The 20,418-nt window shown below is 41.2% G+C and overlaps 1 protein-coding gene across 1 annotated transcript in view; it reads left to right on the plus strand.

Moving 5' to 3' along the window:
* LOC126428401 (ectopic P granules protein 5 homolog) overlaps nt 1-20,418 on the plus strand; it is a 359,767-nt gene that overhangs the window by 218,694 nt on the left and 120,655 nt on the right. Inside the window, exons 27-29 of the mRNA XM_050090322.1 lie at nt 112-289; nt 14,011-14,214; nt 19,732-19,863. Coding sequence (XP_049946279.1) covers nt 112-289; nt 14,011-14,214; nt 19,732-19,863 — 514 coding nt within the window. The remainder of the gene's footprint in view (nt 1-111; nt 290-14,010; nt 14,215-19,731; nt 19,864-20,418) is intronic.

Genomic DNA, 20,418 nt, shown 5'->3' on the forward strand with positions numbered 1-20,418 from the left:
CCTGTGATAATTTGTCAAGGAGCAGATTGAAAATATGCAGTACCTTATTAAAATACACAAATAATAATGGCGAGAATAAAAATTGGAGTGTCATTTGTGTGTTGCGCGCAGCCTTCTGGAGCGGGAGTACAGCCAGTACCGCGCACGCGGCAGTGTGGAGGTGACGGCGCGGGTGCAGGACGTGGGCGTGGCGCTGTTCCACCACATTGTGGGACTCTACGGGGAGGACGTGGCTCTCTACCCACCCAGCAAGCAGCTGCTCACCGGCTGCCTCGAGACTCTGGGCCAGGTACGGCAACGAGTGTCACCGGTACTTGTAGTCCTCGCGTGACAGAGTCAATTGTTTCCATTGTACCAGAAGGGTGACACTAAAAAGCTGCTACAAGTTCGTGTATACTTCTATTCATTTCTCCTCCTCCTCGGATAACATTGACGTACTGTGGAACACAAAATTCCTTGTGATCTCAGTTTGTTCTTTTATTTTCTTATTGTTATACTCACTTAGTGCCCAATGCTTCACTCACATTTGCGTAGTGATTACAACAAAAATACAGTGTGATTATAATTGAAGTTAAACTTTCAAACCACTGTAGAAATAACACCACTGGTCTAAATGATGTCAACTTGCAATTTATCGGAGAAGGGGGAAAACGTATGGCAGAAGAAAATTAAATAGTTACAAAATGTAGCAGTAGATGGCGCTGTAAGCATCATAATTTAATAGTGGTCAACCACAAATGACAAATTACTCATACAACAATGCATAAGGTGTACGTTTGATGTTAAACAAAGTGTACGACTCAGTGTGCATGGGTGTACATTTGCGATACTGTTGGTTATGTAAGCCTATCCATCACGGCAAGGTCATATCACATTGGATGGGAAAAATCAGTTTTTAATTGTCCTGAGGCCAAAAACTGCATAAAAAGCCTCACTCACACCGGATTTTAATTGTCCTGAGGCCAAAAACCACATAAAAAGCATCAATCAAAATCAAATCGGATTATTAATTTCCGTGTGACTGGTGCAAAGCATGTTCAATGTGCTGTCCACTGTTTTCTGCAACAAGCTGAAACCGAGAAACAGCATGTTCCACAGCTGATTGAAGTGTTTCCGGGGTCACATTCAGAATGTGTTGCTCAGTGTGTGCCTTCAAGGCAGCTAAGTTTGCAATCGGAATGCTGAACACAACATCTTCCAGATAACCCCACAGCCAGAAGTCACACAGATTAAGATCAGGTGATTGGGATGGCCAAGCTGTAGGGAAATGGTGGCTGGTAATCCTGTCATTTCCGAAGTGGCACTTCAGCAGCTGCTTAACTGGATTTGCAATGTGCGAAGGTGCCCCATCTTGCATAAAAATGATCCCATCCGCACATCCACGCTGTTGGAGAGCTGGAATGACGTGGTTGTGCCAAAGACACTCACAGCGCTTACTAGTGACGGTACAGGTAACAGGACCGAAAGCACCAGTCTCCTCGAAAAAATATTGCCCTATGATAAATGATGCCATAAACCTGCATTTCAGGATGAAGTGGTATTGGTTAATTCGTGTGTGGATTTTCCATTGAACATATTTGACAATTCTCTGTATTTGACATATCCTGTCAGATGGAAGTGGGCTTTGTCTGTTCACAAAATCTTCCACAGCCAGTCATTGTCCACTTCTGTGTGAGCAAGAAATTCTAAAGCAAAGTTCTCTGTTGCTGGCAGGTCAACAGCAAGCAACTCATGCACATGAGTAATTTTGAATGGATAGCAAAGAAGGATGTTTCATAGGACTTTATGCACAGTGCTCGTGGTTACGTCCAATGTTCAGGCAATTCTCCGTGCGCTACATCTTTGCACACCACCACTCATCTCCTCGTGCATTGCTGTGGGCACTGCTTCCAACGACGTTTAATCCATTCATTTCCTCCCTCTACCAGGTTGCACACCAAAAGAACCCATCTTTTCGAATTTCCGAATCATTTTCTCCAGACCCACGACACTCATAAGTCCAACGCTTTTTTTCAAACCCTCCAGGATTTGGAACTTCTGTAGAGTGACGTGTGCACAGTCATCATTATTGTAATACAGCTTTACAAGCAGAGTGCGATCCTGCTTTGAAATAGTCATGGCAAACATTGTAGACACAAAAGAAGGAAAAGCCATGTACCCGGCGTGTTTATACCAACTTCAATGTGTCTTGTGCATGACAGGTGTTTTCATTTACGTATTCTGACGCGTACAGTGCCATCTATTGATCAATTTTCACACAATTTTTTTTCTTATGCCATACGTTTTCCTGCTTTCTCTGATAGTATTCTGTTGGAATTTGATGTAATCCTGACCAGTGGTATTATTTCTGCAGTGATTTGAAAGTTTAATTATAATCACCCCATAATTTCATAAACATACATCGGGCCCACTGAAAAATTGATGTATTAGTGAGCCATTTCTTTTTCTATGCAATTCTGACAAAGCAAATTTCTTGTGGTGACTGCTAAAATATCTTTCTTTGATTTAGTTTACACTTTCTAAACTTTTCATGCTAATTAAGGCCATAGAGGCATGGTCTTCTCCGAATGTACTTCCCACCAAAAAGTGATTCTAGTTTATGTTAATCCCATCTTTTGAGTCCTTGTGTTGATATTGCTACAGAAACATTAACACACGCGAGATGCGTTAGAAAAGTAATGAGTCTGACAACACTGTGAGCCATCTGGCAATGCTGTGTTGTTCTACTTGTGTAGGATGTTGTGTTCATCCCTCTGAGATGCTTAGTCCAAGTTTCAGCTCTGTACAGCCATCACATCATTTTTGAGAGCTCCATCACTGCAGGTGTGTTTTTGTTGCATCTTACGAAAATGGAACATCAGAATTTATAACACCGTTATGCCATCAAGTTTTGTGTTAAACTTGGGGAATCTGCGAGGTGATCTTTGAAAAGTTGAAAGAGTCCTATGGGAAACATTTCTTATCGACAGCACAAGCTTTTCACTGGCACAAACAATTTTGGGAAGGCTGAGAATGAGTTGAGGATGAACCTCACTCAGGGAGACCTTCGACTTCAAAAACCAATGAAGACATTGAGTGTGTGCATACCGTTGTGATACCAGACTGATGTTTAACAATAAGGACGATTGGTGACCTGTTAAACTAAAACACTTTTACCGTACATCAAATTTTGACTGAAGTTTTGCACATGTGAAAGGTTTGTGCCAAAATGGTGCCAAAAAGCCACACAGCTGAGCAGAAGGACAATCGAAGAAACGTGTGCGTTGATCTTCTTGAGAGAATTGCCGACCACGAATGGTCCAGTTGTATGATAAGGTGATGAGTCCTGGATTTTTGCATTCAGGCCTTGACAAAGTGCTAAAGTGAGGAGTGGCACACTGAGACATCTTCTTAAGTGAAAAAAAAGCGTGAATGAGCAAATCAGAGATCAAAACAATGCTGATTTGGTTTTTTGACTGTAGAGGTATCTTGCATAAGGAATTTGTGCCTCCAGAACAAACTGACAATGAAATGTTTTATAAAGATGTCCTTGAAAGGCTCAGGGAAAGGTAGAATTGCATGAGACCGGATATTGTAGAAAAGTGGATGCTGCATCATGACAGTGCCTCATGTCACACAGCAACTTCAGTCGTGGAATTTTTTACTTCAAAATCCACTCCTGCACAGCCCCCTATTCACCTGATCTGAGTCCTTGTGACCTCTTTCTTTTCCTGAAATTGAAAACTGTCTTAAAAGGACATGATTTTGGGACTCTGGAGAACATTCAAAAGAATGTGACCGACATTTTAAAGACTCTACCAGCTGAAGCCTTTCAGTGCTGCTGCCAAGACTGGTAACGATGACTCTGCCAGTGCATACCTGCTGAAGGGAACTACAGGGTGGCACACGAAATGTGTTACCATTTTGTTTTTGGATAGAAACTTTATTGCCAATACAATCTGAAAGGAACATATACTACAATGAAGAGCCATCCATGGAGATTTGTCTAACTCAGCACATGCTCAATATGTCCACCATTTCGTTTCCTAACTTCCTTCAAACGAACACTGAAGTTAGTGATTACCCTACGGCACATGTCGTTCGTAATTTCACTGCAAGCTTGAAGAATAAGTCTTCTCAGCTCCATTAAATCTCGTGGATGTTTTGGGAAAATTTTTTCCTTTAGGTACCCTCAAAGAAACAAAGCCAAACCGATAATTGCAGCATCCAAGAAGAAATCGTGGGAAGACTTTGGAAACAGGTTGGAGACTATGGGTCAAGCTGCTGGAAAACCATTCTGGAGTGTAATTAGCAGCCTTCGAAAGGGAGGTAAGAAGGAAATGACAAGTATTTTGGACAGGTCAGGAAAACTGCTGGTGAATCCTGCGGATGCCTTGGGCAGATGGAGGGAATATTTTGAAGAGTTGCTCAATGTAGGTGAAAATGCGATCAGTAATGTTTCAGATTTCGAGGTAGAATGGGATAGGAATGATGATGGAAATAGGATCACATTTGAGGAAGTGGAAAAAATGGTCAATAGATTGCAGTGCAATAAAGCGGCTGGGGTGGATGAAATTAAGTCGGAACTCATCAAATACAGTGGAATGTCAGGTCTTAAATGGCTACACAGGATAATTGAAATGGCCTGGGAGTCGGGACAGGTTCCATCAGACTGGACAAAAGCAGTAATCACACCAATCTTTAAACATGGAAACAGAAAAGATTGTAACAACTACAGAGGTATCTCCTTAATCAGTGTTGTGGGTAAAATCTTCTCAGGTATTGTTGAAAGGAAAGTGCGAGTATTAGTTGAGGACCAATTGGATGAAAATCAGTGTGGGTTTAGGCCTCTTAGAGGTTGTCAGGACCAGATCTTTAGCTTACGGCAAATAATGGAGAAGTGTTATGAGTGGAACAGGGAATTGTATCTATGCTTTATAGATCTAGAAAAGGCTTATGACCGGGTTCCTCGGAGGTTGTTATTGTCTGTTCTACAAGATTATGGAATAGGAGGCAAACTTTTGCAAGCAATTAAAGGTCTTTACATGGATAGTCAGGCAGCAGTTAGAGTTGACGGTAAATTGAGTTCATGGTTCAGAGTAGTTTCAGGGGTAAGACAAGGCTGCAACCTGTCTCCATTCTTGTTCATATTATTTATGGATCATATGTTGAAAACAATAGAATGCCTGGGTGAGATTAAGATATGTGAACACAAAATAAGCAGTCTTGCATATGCGGATGACTTAGTTGTGATGGCAGATTCGATTGAAAGTTTGCAAAGTAATATTTCAGAGCTATATCAGAAATGTAAGGACTATGGTATGAAGATTAGCATCTCCAAAACGAAAGTAATGTCAGTGGGAAAGAGATATAAACGGATTGAGTGCTAAATAGGAGGAACAAATTTAGAACAGGTGGACAGTTTCAAGTACTTAGGATGCATATTCTCACAGGATGGCAACATAGTGAAAGAACTGGAAGCGAGGTGTAGCAAAGATAATGCAGTGAGCGCTCAGCTACGATCTACTCTCTTCTGCAAGAAGGAAGTCAGTACCAAGACTAAGTTATCTGTGCACCGTTCAATCTTTCGACCAACTTTGTTGTATGGGAGCGAAAGCTGGGTGGATTCAGGTTACCTTATCAACAAGGTTGAGGTTACGGATATGAAAGTAGCTAGGATGATTGCAGGTACTAGTAGATGGGAACAATGGCAGGAGGGTGTCCACAATGAAGAAATCAAAGAAAAACTGGGAATGAACTCTATAGATGTAGCAGTCAGGGCGAACAGGCTTAGATGGTGGGGTCATGTTACACGCATGGGAGAAGCAAGGTTACCCAAGAGATTCATGGATTCAGCAGTAGAGGGTAGGAGGAGTCCAGGCAGACCGAGGAGAAGGTACCTGGATTCGGTTAAGAATGATTTTGAAGTAATAGGTTTAACATCAGAAGAGGCACCAATGTTAGCACTGAATAGGGGATCATAGAGGAACTGTATAAGGGGGGCTATGCTCCAGACTGAACGCTGAAAGGCATAATCAGTCTTAAATGATGATGATGCTGATGATAATGATGAGGTACCCTCAAAGAAATAAGTGACATGGATTGAGGTCTGGACTATTGGGGGGCCAATTTTGTCCGTCATTGAAGCGACCTGGAAACCTGAGTGAAATGATCCACATGTCAAAATGCTCGTGTAAAAACTCCAACACAGTGTTTGCAGTATGTGGTCTTGCTCCATCTTGCATGAACCACTGCGTGTTGAAGGGCAAGGCAGTAGCAAGAAGCTGTGGAATGAAGCTATTGCGAAGTATGCTTAAATAACGCTCACTGTTCACAGTTTCTTCAAAGAAAAAGGGTCCAATAAGTTCATGACTGGAAATTGCTGCCCAGGCTGTAATCCTCAGAGCATAATGTTGTCGTTCATGAAGCACTTGTGGGTTTTCAGTGGCCCAAAAGCGTACATTTTGTTTGTTAACCACACGGTCTAAATGAAAATGTGCCTCGTCTGAAAACCAAACGTTGTTGAGAGTTTCTTCCCTGTCCTCCGCCCACTGAGCAAACAGTAGTCTCTGCTGCTTGTGTTCTTCAGTGAGCTTCTGTGCACAGGTCATCTTGTATGGGTACATATGGAGGTCACTTTTAAGAATGCGTTGAACGGAACGTCTGGATATTCCCAGTTGCACTGCTGCCTTTCTACACAATTTCCTGGGACTTCTCTGTACAGCAACTTGTACCGCTTCAATATTCTCTGGTGAACAAACAGGCTTTGGCCGAGGTCGCTTCGCTTCCAATACTGTTCCTTCCTGTACAAATTTATCGTACAACCTGTGGATGGTCTTCTTGCAAGGGACCCATCGTGTGTTAAACTGTTGTTGAAAACGCCTCTGAGTCACAACAAGGCTTTTCGTTTCATGAAAAAGTAACACAAATGCTGATTGTTGCTGTGTTGTCAGTATTCCATTGTCAGCCATTGCTGCTTACTAGTCTCCTAGTGGCATTATAGTGAACTACACATCATTTCGTAACTCATTTGTTTTTCCAAGCTCTGCTGGTACTGCTGTAGAGATCCCAGCGGGATATCTAATGTGCATCGTAAATTGTGAAAGAAACAATTGGTCACACATTTTGTGCGCCACCCTGCATTTTGAAGGGGACAGTGTTGTTGTTTGAAAAAAATAAAAAACTTTGCTAGATAAAGAAATCAGTCTCATTACTTTCCTCACACACCTCGTATAACTTTGCTTGTAACCGAGATGTCAGATACCAGTTTTCATAGACCAAAAAATTTTAAGATAATGAAATATTTTCTTACAAACTTTCATTCTCTATTCCACCCCATTAGTGGTTGAATTTTCAAAGACACTGAAACACATATTTTCTTATTTGTAATGAGAAGCTAGTTTTCATAGATATGCTTTTGTAATGAAGTAGTTCCACAAAAACTTTCATCCCGCGAAGTATTTTTGTATTCCCAACCGAGAAACAAAATACAAGTTTTCATAGATTTACCTTTAAAAATGCTTTCATAACAAAATATTTTCATAAAACTTTTCATCCCCCTAACCCCCTTAGGGGTTGAATTTCAAAAAACACAGAAACCCATATTTTTTTGTTTCTAACCAAGATGTCAAATACCATTATTCAGGTATGTAGCTTTAAAAATAGTTTAGTAGGTCTTTAATGATGATTTATTAAAAAGAAAAGAAAATCACACTCCACTTCAACCTCCTAGGAGTTGAAATCCAAAAATGCTGAAAAGTGCTATTTTTTATTTCTGATCAAGAAACCAAATACTAAGTTTTGTAGTTCTAGCTTCAAAAATTGCTTTAGCAACGACATATTTTCAACAAACTTCTTTTTCACTCCCATAGGGGTGGAATTTCGAACTATCCCCTCTTAAATAATGCCTACAGTGTAAGAACAACACCTTCCCCAAATGTTGAGTTTCTCTCCCTAGTCGTTTTGACTGAGTCAGTGAATCAGGCAGGACATTTCCTTTTACCTGACAGAAATGACACAGTCACTTTGAGTGTTTCACAATGCCATCTGGCTTCAGCTTGCCAGGTCATCTTCAGATCGTCAGTAGATAAAAAGAAGAAACAGTGGATTGTTGTAGAACCTATAAAATCTGCCATGTAACTATCTACGATGGTCCCCCCAAAAGAAATGCACATTGTTCTTTAAACATTCAATTTGTTTTGCTGCACTTTTGATGTTTTTACAGTTATGTTGATATATTCTTGAGAAGCAAAATACCAGTTTTCAGTACAGTCTCCATTCCTTTCAACTGCTGTACACCACCATGAAACTAAAGTCTGTATGCCTACACAATAGAAATCAGGACCACTGCTTAGCAACCTTCAAAAAAACTCATCATCTTCAAATCTCAATCTATGAAAGGATTCTTCAGCTCATCGAAGAGGTGGTAATCACGCGGTGGCAGATCAGGCCATAGGGTGTGTGTTTCAGTGTCTACACAAGCTTTTTGATTTTGGAGCAGACTTTTCTGTGCACACTCACTCTTCCTACTCCCAGTCGGATTGACAGTTCATTCACTGTTATGTGTTTGCAGCCAAAATCAGATTCTGAATACACTGCACATTGTCAGAAATCCTTGCAGTGCTCAATCTGCTGCTGTGAGGGAAGACCTGAGTATTGGCGTGCTCACTTTCACCAGATAATGTGATTGCTGCCCAATGACTAATTGTACTGCAATCAACAGTGTCATCTCTGTATACCTTCTTCAATCTCTTGGGAATATTTGTCACCATCTCATTCTCGAAACCCAGGAACCCTATAACAGCATATTGCTTCAATTGAAGATCAGATGCAGCAGCCATCGTGGTGGAGTGCTACAGCACTGTGGCTTGCAGAAAGAGGTTGAAGTAAAGTCGAAACTGAGTTTCTTGTGGCAAATACAATGACTTACACGAATATAGCCGGCGATGTTGTCAACAGTGTTTTTGACGGGTGCACGTCCTGTCATTTTCAAGGCAAAACTGAAGCAAGTAAGTGCTTTGCAAGAGAATTTAAAACTTCGGTTTAGCAGAACAATTCCAAAAAGATAACACACACTGTAAACACAAGCACCATCATGCAGCCAAAGATGACCGATGTCAGAAGTTATCGATAGTGAAAATTAATAATGAATGAGTGAGATAACATTAACTCTCTCCCTCTGATTTTTGAAAAGGGAGAGAGCAGGATTCCACACAGAATTTAAACAAAAACCTCTATCCCTATTTACAAGGTTACTTGCTACTGTAATTTCAAATGCTTCTTAATAGCTGGGAGTGCATATCAGAATCTCTGAGTTATTAGATTCCATAGGATAACTGGTGCCAAGACAGTATTCTGCAGTAGCAGATTTGCTTGGCTGTTGTAAGCAGATGTAATACTTGCAGAGTACAACAGCCATCCACAGTGCTATTAATCTGACCAATATATGACATGCCACAACTGCAAGGAATGAAGTAAACACGTGTTGTATGCAAACCAAGGTTACCCTTTACGGAACCTAAAAGGACCCTTATCTTAGATGGTGATCGAAAAATACATTTCACATCATATTCTGCAAAATACAACCATTGCTGTTGGAAATGCTTCCTGCATAAGGCAAAAAGCCGTACACTTTGGTACCACCTCGGTAGTATCATCACTCACGTGGTGTACGGTAGGTCACTAGTTCAACACCTATCTGACCTGTCTTTCACTATAACCATTGTGTGAAAAAATGACCCCAACGTGGGCTAAATCAGGCTGCGAACTATCATGGTCCAAAACAGTGTGGGCCCCGTGAACCAAGTTACAAATTACCCCACGCTGAGCCAGATGGTGACAACTGTCAGCCTGCAGACACAAGTCAATGTGAGTATGCTTCCTGTAAATGGTGTGTTCCAGTGTAACATCAGCCTTCCCACCGACCAACTCATCAAGGAAGGGAAGCTGCAGAGTCCAAAACACATCCCTCGAATTCTCCCATAAACAGATTGCAATAATAGGTGACAAGAGGCTGCCCATCTTAACTCCATCTGTCTGGTCGTAGTATCAGTTATTAAATAAAAGGTAAGTGGAAAATCGATACATGTCGGAATAGGTTTGCTAATTTAATACCGAACCTAACCTCAATTAACCATAACAAATGAGACAGAGGAATGCGAGTGAAGAGAGAGAGAGTATCAAAACTTACCAGAATTTCAGTCATTCAAATGCATTCCCTCTAATCGACGTATTGAATCTGCCAAGTTCATAATGCTGTTCTCACACTGTCCAACTATTAGGTTCAACAGAGTAGCAAGGTGTTCCGTTACACAATATTTCAGGGCACCAATGTTACTCACAGTTGGTCTAACAATAAGAGGAACCCCTTCCTTGTGGTACTTCGGAAGGCCATATAACTTACGAGGAACAGTGCGATGAAAATTAAGACTCTTGATGTCTTCTATGACAAGGAACTTTTCTTCAGGAGGCCATTAGTCTTTCTCTCAACATTCTTTAGTGGGGTCTGCACCAGTCTTGCAATATGTTGAATTAGAGAGTAAACACTGAATCTCTTGGATATAAACCACCATGTCCAAAACAATGTAGCACTACCTTTGCTCTGCAAACAGAGGTTTTAAATTCCCTTGCACAGTGCATACCTGCTGCAGTTTTGCCTTGAAAATGATAGCGTGTGCTCACGTCAGAATATCGAATGTTGACAGTTTCACCTGGCTGCATTTTTGTAAATTATTTGAAGGTTGAAATAAATTTAAATACAAGCAGGAAGAATGTTTCTATGACTCTGCGAATATCAAAGATGTTGAACAAAAGTTAAATATTTGAAAAAATTTTTGCATTTCTTTTGGAGTGATCCTTGTGTGGAAAAAAAAAAAAAAAATGCATTTCTTTTGGAGTGACCCTTGTGTGTAATGAAAGAAAGAATAAAATCATATCTAGAGGCAAAGGTGGTAAGCAGTTTCTGTTGCATTGTCAACAGCACTGAACCCAGCAGCAGGTAAAGATCGAGGCTTTGTAAGTGCACTGAAATCCTCTGTCTGTCTACTTGTACAAGTTTGCAAAAGGAACATCTGCTTTGTAGATTTTGTAGTTATGTTCAGTAGAGTAATGTGATACGATCTTTTAAACAGTTGTTAAAAACATTACAAAATTTTCTTCATCTTCCACATGTATTAAGCTTGTTGTGGCTGTCTTTCGCAAGTATCTGCAAAGAACTTTTTAGGCAACCATTGGGCAGAGGACTATCACAGTGTTGCACAAGAACTACAGCGATCATATCTCTCTATGTTGTGAAACACATCACTTAAACTGCGTTTCTTGAATGACTGATTGGATTTCTCCCCTGAGAACCTTGGCACCATTAATGACAAACATAGAGTACTACTGTTCCTTTATGAAATTTCTCAAATGGAAAAGTGTGATCAATATAAATGAAGCACTGCAATGATGTCTGAATAATGCTGATCTTTATGAAGTGACATTCCCGAGGCAAAGTATTTCAGGAAATCAGGAAGGACATATAGGGTGTTTCAAAAAGAATATACGTATTTTGTTGTCAGAACTATCAATCCCTGCACCACGGCACAGATATTGGAGGAGCAAATACAGTGTCTAGTTTATATTCATTGCTGTTAGATGTCGGTTGTCTTCCGTTTGCTAGGTTACCATCATATGTTGTGAAACAGCTACTCCACTGCAAATATCAAAATATCATTGTGTGTTCTTGAGTTTGTGATTACAGTGCAAAGACATTTCAGTGTGAGGTACCAAACTGATCCTCCGAACAGATGGACCATTCACAGTTGGTATGACAGTGTAGACAAAGAATGTATGTGTAAAGTAAAGAGTCCTGGCCACCCTAATGTTTTGGAAGAAAATCTTGCCTGTGTTCAAACTGATTTCCATTGCAGTCGTACAAAATCAACTCGTCATGCCATTTGGGAGTTATAACTGCCTACAACAACAGTTTTACATGTTTTGAAATGCCAGCTGGTTATGAAGCTGTATGAATTACAACTGTTACAGGCTCTATGCGACGATGACAAATGGAAATATGTGACATTTTCTGATGAGCTTCAGGATGCTATTGACTCTGATAACACTTTTGTACAACACATCATGCTCAGTGATGAAGCGATTTGCTGCATCCATAACACAGTGTGGTTGACAGTTGCTGCAGCATATCCAATGTAATCAAAGTGATATGTCATTGTATGCTATTCATCTGATCTGGAAGATTCTGGATACAGCCTTGATAGACACAGTCTATCTGATATCCCAACAGCCAGAAGTCATGTGGATCTTGAAATGGCATAGAAATGATACAGTCATTACCAAAGGTTTCTTGAAGCAAACTCTTCACTTGACAAGCAAAATGTGGTGTCTCCCCATCTTGCATGAAAATGGTGGTGTGAACACAGTTGCTTTCTTGCAAAGTTGGAATCACACGTTGCACAGGGCGGTCATTATAACGTGCAGATGTCACCATACACCTAACAGACCCGGTGTCATTTCCTTGAAGAAAAACAGCCTGAGAATGAAAGAGCTTCTGAAACCACACCACACAGTCACATAAGCTGAGTTTTGTGAGTGTTCCAGCACAACATATGGCGGAGTAGAACCCCATGTGTGACAGTTCTGTGCTTTAACGGCAGTGCGCAGGGTAAAATGTGTCTCGTCCATCCGACAAATATTCCCCAGCCACATGTCATTCATTTCCATGCACGCAAAAACACAAAGGACAAAGTCATGGTGTTGTAGGCTATTTTGATGCTTTATTCGGTGCATATTCTGAATCTTGTATGGATGAAATGTCGTGTGACGAGGGCCTCCCGTCGAGTAGACCGTTCGCCTGGTGCAAGTCTTTGGATTTGACGCCACTTCGGCGACTTGCGCGTCGATGGGGGTGAAATGATGATGATTAGGACAACACAACATCCAGTCCCTGAGTGGAGAAAATCTCCGACCCAGCCGGGAATCGAACCCGGGCCCTTTGGATTGACAGTCTGTCGGGCTGACCACTCAGCTACTGGGGGCGGACATCTTGTATGGATACCAATCTAAAATGCACTGCAGAATCTTTTTTTGAAGTGTTGACCAGGGAAGAGAGAATTCCCATGACACAGCTTGGGCTACAGCAGATTCATCAACAGTTGCCTTGCAAATGGGTTGTCTCTCTCTCCCTGCTGCACCATCTAATTCACCTTGGTCTTCAGATTTATTGATCATATTATTTATTGACACCGGGTCTCTTCAGAGCTGTTTCTGCCAGCAATGTTCCTACAATGTAGCACTACTATTGCAGCCGTTCGTATAAAACAGCTTTATCAGCAGTGCACTGTCTTTCTTCTCAATAGCCATTGTGTTTCAATGGAAAACTTCAACCCTTTTTAACCCTTTATGTCAAGAATCACTTCATAAAAGAAATCAGTAGGCATTGCCAAGTAACAGACAGCATACTGATGTCAAAACACGAAATATTTCACATTCTGACAGCTTACAGCACCTTCTTTTCACCTGATTGCAGAAAGTGGAACTATTTATTTCAGCATTCTCTGTTAGCGTTCTGATTAATGAGTGCGCCTACAAAATGTTTCAGCGTCCTTCGAAGTACACAACCCAGACTGCAGCATTTGGAGCACCGTTAGTTTAAGTATAGCCACCCAGTATATAACTTCTTTATTCTCAACTAAAAAAATTATGATGATCACGATTCAATCCAGAATGAATATTTACTGTGCAGTGGACTGCGTGCCAATTTGAAGTTGTGAGGACGGGTCACGAGTCGTGTTCAGATAGCTCAGTCAGTAGAGCATTTGCCTGCAAAACACAGAGGTCCCAGGTTTGAGTCCCAGTCTAGCACACAATTTTAACATACCAAAAGTTCCAGTGATTAAATTTTGTGACTACTCAATGAACATTTTGAATACTGCAAGAATGGGAGCAGTGTTAGAGTCTGCAGAAAGAAAAGAATACCAGGGTTGTTACTCTGAGTATGTGCACAGTAAAGCAGTGTCCCGTTCTTTCTCCCAGGTGTTTGTGAGTGGTGACGAGAGCCAGGGCTGTCGCCTGCTGGCGACGCTGCTGGAGCAGCCCCGCCTCGCCGGGATCCTGGGCCCACATTTCACGCCATCTGCTGCGTCCACCACCACCTTCCTGCAGATGTACCAGACTGTGGTGGAGACGGCAGCACAGGCCCAGCAGCCCGTCGACCTGTGCTTTGTCCTGCTGTCGAAGGTAACATGGCCTCTGATTGATTATTCGTGTCTAACGACTTTATCTTATAAGACAGGTTGAAGAAAGGTGAACCTACATTTATAGCATTTGTAGGCGTAGAGCAAAATTTTGACGGCGTTGACTGGAACACCCTCTTTGAAAGACTTAGGGAAGCAGGTGCGATGTTCCGCTGGCCCTTTACTGCGATATTAGGTACTAAAGTAAAGTCTGATCAGGAGCTGAGACTTCCTATCACTCAGTCTTACTCACCCTGCTGTTTCAGTACACTCGCCAACCTCTTCTGATCAAACTTTATTTCTCGAAGTGCCACAGTTCCTCCTGGAAATAAAGAGTGCAAATGGAAGATCCTATTCTCAAAATAAATATGATGCTTCTGATAATGAATGTATCATATACTGTACTCTTTTGTACAGTGGCCATTAATTACAAAGTTGTTTTAACATTTGGAACATCACAATTACATTGAATATGACTAAGTCCACAAATATACTGTGTTATTTAACGGATTCCAATTGAGTTAATGATAACAAGTTCTCCCTTCACCCTGTAATGTCACAGGCATTGTCATAGCTATTCTCCCTCTGTGGCTTGCACCATATCTCCGAGGCACAAGCCAAGAACACAGAATAAACTGCATTACCAACTGATATGAAACTTCCTGACAGATTAAAACTGTGTGCCGGACCAAGACTCAAACTCAGGACCTTTGCATAGGCAAAGGCAAAGGTCCCAAGTTCGAGTTTTGGTGTGGCACACAGTTTTAATCTGCTAGGAAGTTTCATATCAATGCACACCCTGCTGCAGAGTGAAAATTTCATTCTGGAAACATCCCCCAGGCTGTGGCAAAGTCATGTCTCTGCAATATCCTTTCTTCCAGGAGTGCTAGTTCTACAAGGTTCACAGGAGAGCTTCTGTGAAGTTTGGAAGGTAGGAGACGAGGTACTGGCGGAAATAAAGGTGTGAGGACGGGGCGTGAGTTGTGCTTGGTTAGCTCAGATGGTAGAGCCCTTGCCGGCGAAAGTCAAAGGTCCCGAGTTCGAGTCTTGGTCCGACACACAGTTTTAATCTGCCAGGAAGTTTCAATTTTTGTTATTGGTGGGAAGTGTGGATGGTAAAAATTGTAGCGGATATTGAGGCTTGAGTATATTAATCAGGTTCAGAAGGATGTAGGTTGCAGTAGTTGGGCAGAGATGAAGAGGCTTGCTCACCATAGACTAGTGTGGTAAGTTTCATCAAACCAGTACGGAGGTAACAACAACAACCTAGTGTATGCTAATTGAACATTTTCAAAAACAAAATGTACCAGTGTTAATAGGAATATGAACTAAAGAAACATTAAATTAAGCACAGACCTGCACATATGTATTTTTTCCTACATATATTTTACAAATAACAGAGAGAACTGACCATAGCCTAGTTTGAAAATTCAAAAGGCCCATAAAATAGGCCTACATGGAGGAAAGTTAGTCCAGAATTCGTTTGTGTTTCAGAATTGAGGTCAATTATTCTTTTTTTTGCTTACTCTCACAAACATCTAAAGGCAGCAGATGGGCACCATCACATTCTTCTTCTCGTTCTAACCCCTTCACTGCCATGTCATGACAGTGAAAAGCTTATTTCCAGATGGTGCTTCTACAGCACAGTCGTTATCGCTCAGCTGTTCCTCGTTGTTATCAGACTCTCATTCATTGATGACACTGGCAATTATTACATTGTCTGAGAGTATTTGGTACTGCCTCCTCTCACCCTCTGACTAACATCACTCATCCTCCCAATAATATGAAGCACTCCCCTCATCACCCAGCCTTGAATGCCTCAGTACACTACTCTGCCAAGGATATGAGTTTCTCAGGTCGAACCCTGGGATGAGATCTTCTTGCCCTTCGTCCCTTCAGCACAGTTTTCAGTTTTGGAAATAAAAAAGAAAGTCCACAGCGGCCAAGTCTTGAGAGTATGGAGGATGAGGCAGCACAATGATTTCGTTCTTTGTGCAACAGTCACGCACCCACAGAGATGAATGTGTGGGTGCGTTAATCGTGATGCAAAAGCCATGAATTGTCTCGCCACATTTCAGGCCATTTCCTTTTCACGTTTTCTTGCAGACATCACAACACTTGGTGATAGTACCACCGATTAACAGTTTGTCCCTGTGGCACAAATTCATGATGAATTAATGCTTCAAAGTCAAAGAAATATATGAGCACAGCTTTGACATTTGATCTGACCTGACAAGCCTTTTTTGGTCTTGGAGAACCTTTCCTGACGTATTGTGAAGTATGAACCTTGGTCTCAACACCAGAATCCCCAACCATATCTCATCACCAGTTATGATTCTCTTAAGGAACATCTTGTTCTCATTTGCATGATCCAAAAGCTCTTCACAGATTGTGAGACAAAGGTATTTCTGGTTGTCACATGAATCGTGGGACAAACTTGGCAGCAACACGATGCAGTCCAAGATGCTGTGTCAGGGTTTCATGACATGATCCAACTGAAATGTGACATTCTTCTGCAATCTCTTGGACAGTCAGTCTTTGTTGTCACACACAGTTTCATTGATATTCCTGACATGAGCATTGTCGGTAGACGTCGAAGGGCATCCTGAAGGAGAAGGGCATCTTGAAGGAGGGTCATCTTTAACTTCCGTACGGCCACTTTTAAACCATGTGACCCATTCGTAGCACCAAGTACGGTTTAAGCACTCATCACCATAGGCGTCCTGCATCATTTGGAGTGTGTCTGTAAAGGTTTTCTTGAGTTTCATGAAAAATTTAATGCAGGAACATTGCTCCTCTAACTCTGCCATCTCGAAATTTGCAAACTGTGCGGCACCACACACTACTCAATAGAGGACTGAACAGTAACAAACACATATATAACACTGAAACTTCCAGCAGTTACACATTAAACACAGGTATGTACAGGGATACCAACTGTATTCCACTCCAACACACCATTGGCTCGAAATTGTGAATGTTCCGGAATTTTTTGAACAGTCCTTGTATATCCCCTATCAGACCTGGCAACAGCACTAAACCCAGACAATATCAATGCACTCTCATGACCATTGTAGCTGTTACAGAGAATTATCATTTACATACCTGACAATGCTTTCTGTTTGTATGGAGTTACGATGGTATGTAACCATGTCTTCTGAATGCTCCAATTTTTTTGTCAGGCAATGTATACAGTGTGTAACAAAAAGGTTGGGCAAACTTTCAGCAAACATTCCTCGCACCTGGGGGAAGAAAATGTGTTACATGGACATTGGTCTTGAAACATTTTATTTCCATGTTATAGCTCTTTTTCTCCTTCTCTTCATATTCATGTTAATCATGGGAAGCACTTAGAGCAGAATATGCCAGCATTACAGGCAATGTTTTCTTATATGAGTTGTTCAAAATATCCTCTCGGTTAAGTTTGGTAAGAATGGACAGTATGTTGTAATCCTGTCAGTGTTTTGGGCCAGTATTGTTGATAACTTTTTGTTTACACCCAGGCTCAACAGAAAAACTTGCCATGCTTGCTTAGAGAATACCCTACATGTTCTGCTAGAGAATGTGCTTTTATGAGTGTGACAAAATATTTACTTCATGCTCGATGGAGCTCCATGTTTGTAGCCTTCTAAATAACAGATTCCATTACAGATGGATAAGTGGATGTGGACCAATTCCTTGGCCTCCAAACCCTCTGGATCTAAACCCACTAGACTTTTATTTGTGAGCACATTTGAAAGCCCTTGATAATGGAACCCTGGGACAAGATGTGCAGAATCATCATCCTGTTTGTGGAAGGCTGTAAAACAACATGGAATTCTCCAGGGATACATCAGCCCATCAGGAATTCAGTCTGATGAAGGGTTGATGTGTGTGTCCTTGCTGATGGAGGGCATTTTGGATATTTCATTTAGGATATATTCTTTTCCTGTGCGTTTCCAATCATCAGTGCACTGAAGACCTGTAGAAACTTGGCTGTAACCTGAAAATAAAGCATTTTTGAATCCTTGCCCATATAACACATTTTCTTCCTCTATGTGTGAGGAATGTTTACTGGAAGTTTGGCCATAACTTTTGTAAAAAAAAACATCATTCTGTTTAAGGACATGCTGATTGTTTTCCTAAAAGGTATTATATTTTGTTCTTCAAAGAACAACTTTTTATGACACAATCATAACCAGTTTTTGCCTGTGACAGCTGTCTTGAAATGCTATAATAGGGAAAAGGCAAGAGACCTGAAAGAAGTATAAATATTTTCTGTTAAATTTCAGTTACACAATAAAACACATAAATTAAAGGGTGTCAATTCAACTAGATGTGTAGATATTACAACTACAAACCACATAATTTGGAATCATTGCATAAAAATGTTACAAGAAAGGTGCACCAGGGACCATGTTTTATTGCCATGACACTTAGAAGGTAAAATGACACTTGTCTGTCCTCTTGTGGAGCATTGCTGCATGGTACAGGATTCTTACCAGACAGCATTGACGGAGGACAAAAAAGTTCTGAGAAGGGTTGCCCATTTTATATTATCACAAAATAGGGAGGTAATGTCACAGATGTGATGAGTGAGGTTGGTGGCTGTCATTGAAACAGAGCTGTTTTTTTGTTACTAGGAGTTCTTTTTCAGAAAATTTCATTCACAAACTATATTGGAACAAATAAGCCCTCGGTCACAAATATTAAGTCAAAATTGACCTGGTTTCGATGCTACCATGAGCGTCGTCTTCAGAATTAGACTAACTGTTCTAAAACATATTAGGTATATAGTACATTAATAAAATTAAAGTTTGTACTGACTGGAAAAGATGCAGTACTTACAAGTCACATATTAAAAGAGATCTGAGCCGGAAAGGCGACGTCATGAACAGTTGTGAGATGGCGAGCCGCTAAAGGCTGCTCGTACTGTGAACAAGGGTTGCAACGAGACAACCCTTGTTCACAGTACGAGCAGCTCTTAGCGGCTCGCCATCTTGATGCAATTCTGATTTTGGACATGTTTTGCTGTCCATTGATACGTAACCATCTTTGAAGCATTTGTACCACTTCTTTGTCTGTGAGTTATCCAGCTCATCACATCATCCCCAAAAGCCTGTTGACTCTCACAAATTGTTTGAACTTCGGTACAGGCATTTGCCAAAATCTGATGCAGTATTGCTGCCCAGTTTGTTCCATCATTTTACAACTTATTGGAATCTGGCAAGCACTAACTACACATCCTCACTCGTTGGTTGACTGCTAGCGAACTGCTAGTGACAGATGCTTTCTGATGGTGGGAATACATTCACAACTGCGTTTGAATGTCCCCTACCATATCACCACTGAAGCAAGTCTCATGCGCTTCATAGGTCTACGCAGGAAAGAACAAGATTTGATACGTTTTGAACACACCATGAATATGGAGAATCAGCCTTTCTTTTATCCTTACACACAATTGAGTTTTGAAAGTTTTGAATTGAGGAGACCCAGATGAAATCATGTTTTGAGTGAGGTATTCTTGTTCTCTTGTTGACAGTTTGATGTTACCCGCTGGCTGATGACCCGCAAGCCGCGCCTCAGTGAAAGGTCGCAGTTCATCGAGTTGGTTGGGAAGGCGCTGACAGCGGCCGGCATCTGCCCAGAGGACGACAAGCTCATACTGCACGAGGTACTGTCCCATCACACTGCCTCATCCAGCAACACTTTGTGAGGTCCTCCTAGCACCTTGTAGTGGACGTTCCCTCTTTCTTACTTCAGACTTTCAGGAATACATACACTGCAAATTGCTTCCACAGAATATATATGTGATTAGTTTGCAAAAAGAAATTGAACCTTAAATGGTAGATTACCTGTTTGACCTATAACATTTTTCTGGAATAACAAGACGATTTTGGAGATTGGACTCCTTCGATCCTCACACTTACAGCAGGAGTTGGAGGTCAGTGCCCAACCATACGTGAATTTCCTAAAGCAGTACAATGCATTAACTAGAGGAGAGAGAGAGAGAGAGAATGAATTTCCGAGTGCTGCTAAACAGGGTGGTCTGAAACACTCTGTAATGTTTGTAAGGAGGTTGCAGGATAGGTTCTGCTGAAAATAATTGTTAAGAAAGCAATTTGATACGTTGTACTGTTTCCAAGTTAATCAGCATTGAAGTTAGCCAATCAGGCCGTTGCATGCGCAAATTTCAGCAGCCTGCCAGATGCTGTGTCGCCAAACATAT

Source organism: Schistocerca serialis, chromosome 12 (genome assembly GCF_023864345.2).
Source record: "Schistocerca serialis cubense isolate TAMUIC-IGC-003099 chromosome 12, iqSchSeri2.2, whole genome shotgun sequence".
NCBI classification, from domain to species: Eukaryota; Metazoa; Arthropoda; class Insecta; order Orthoptera; family Acrididae; genus Schistocerca; species Schistocerca serialis.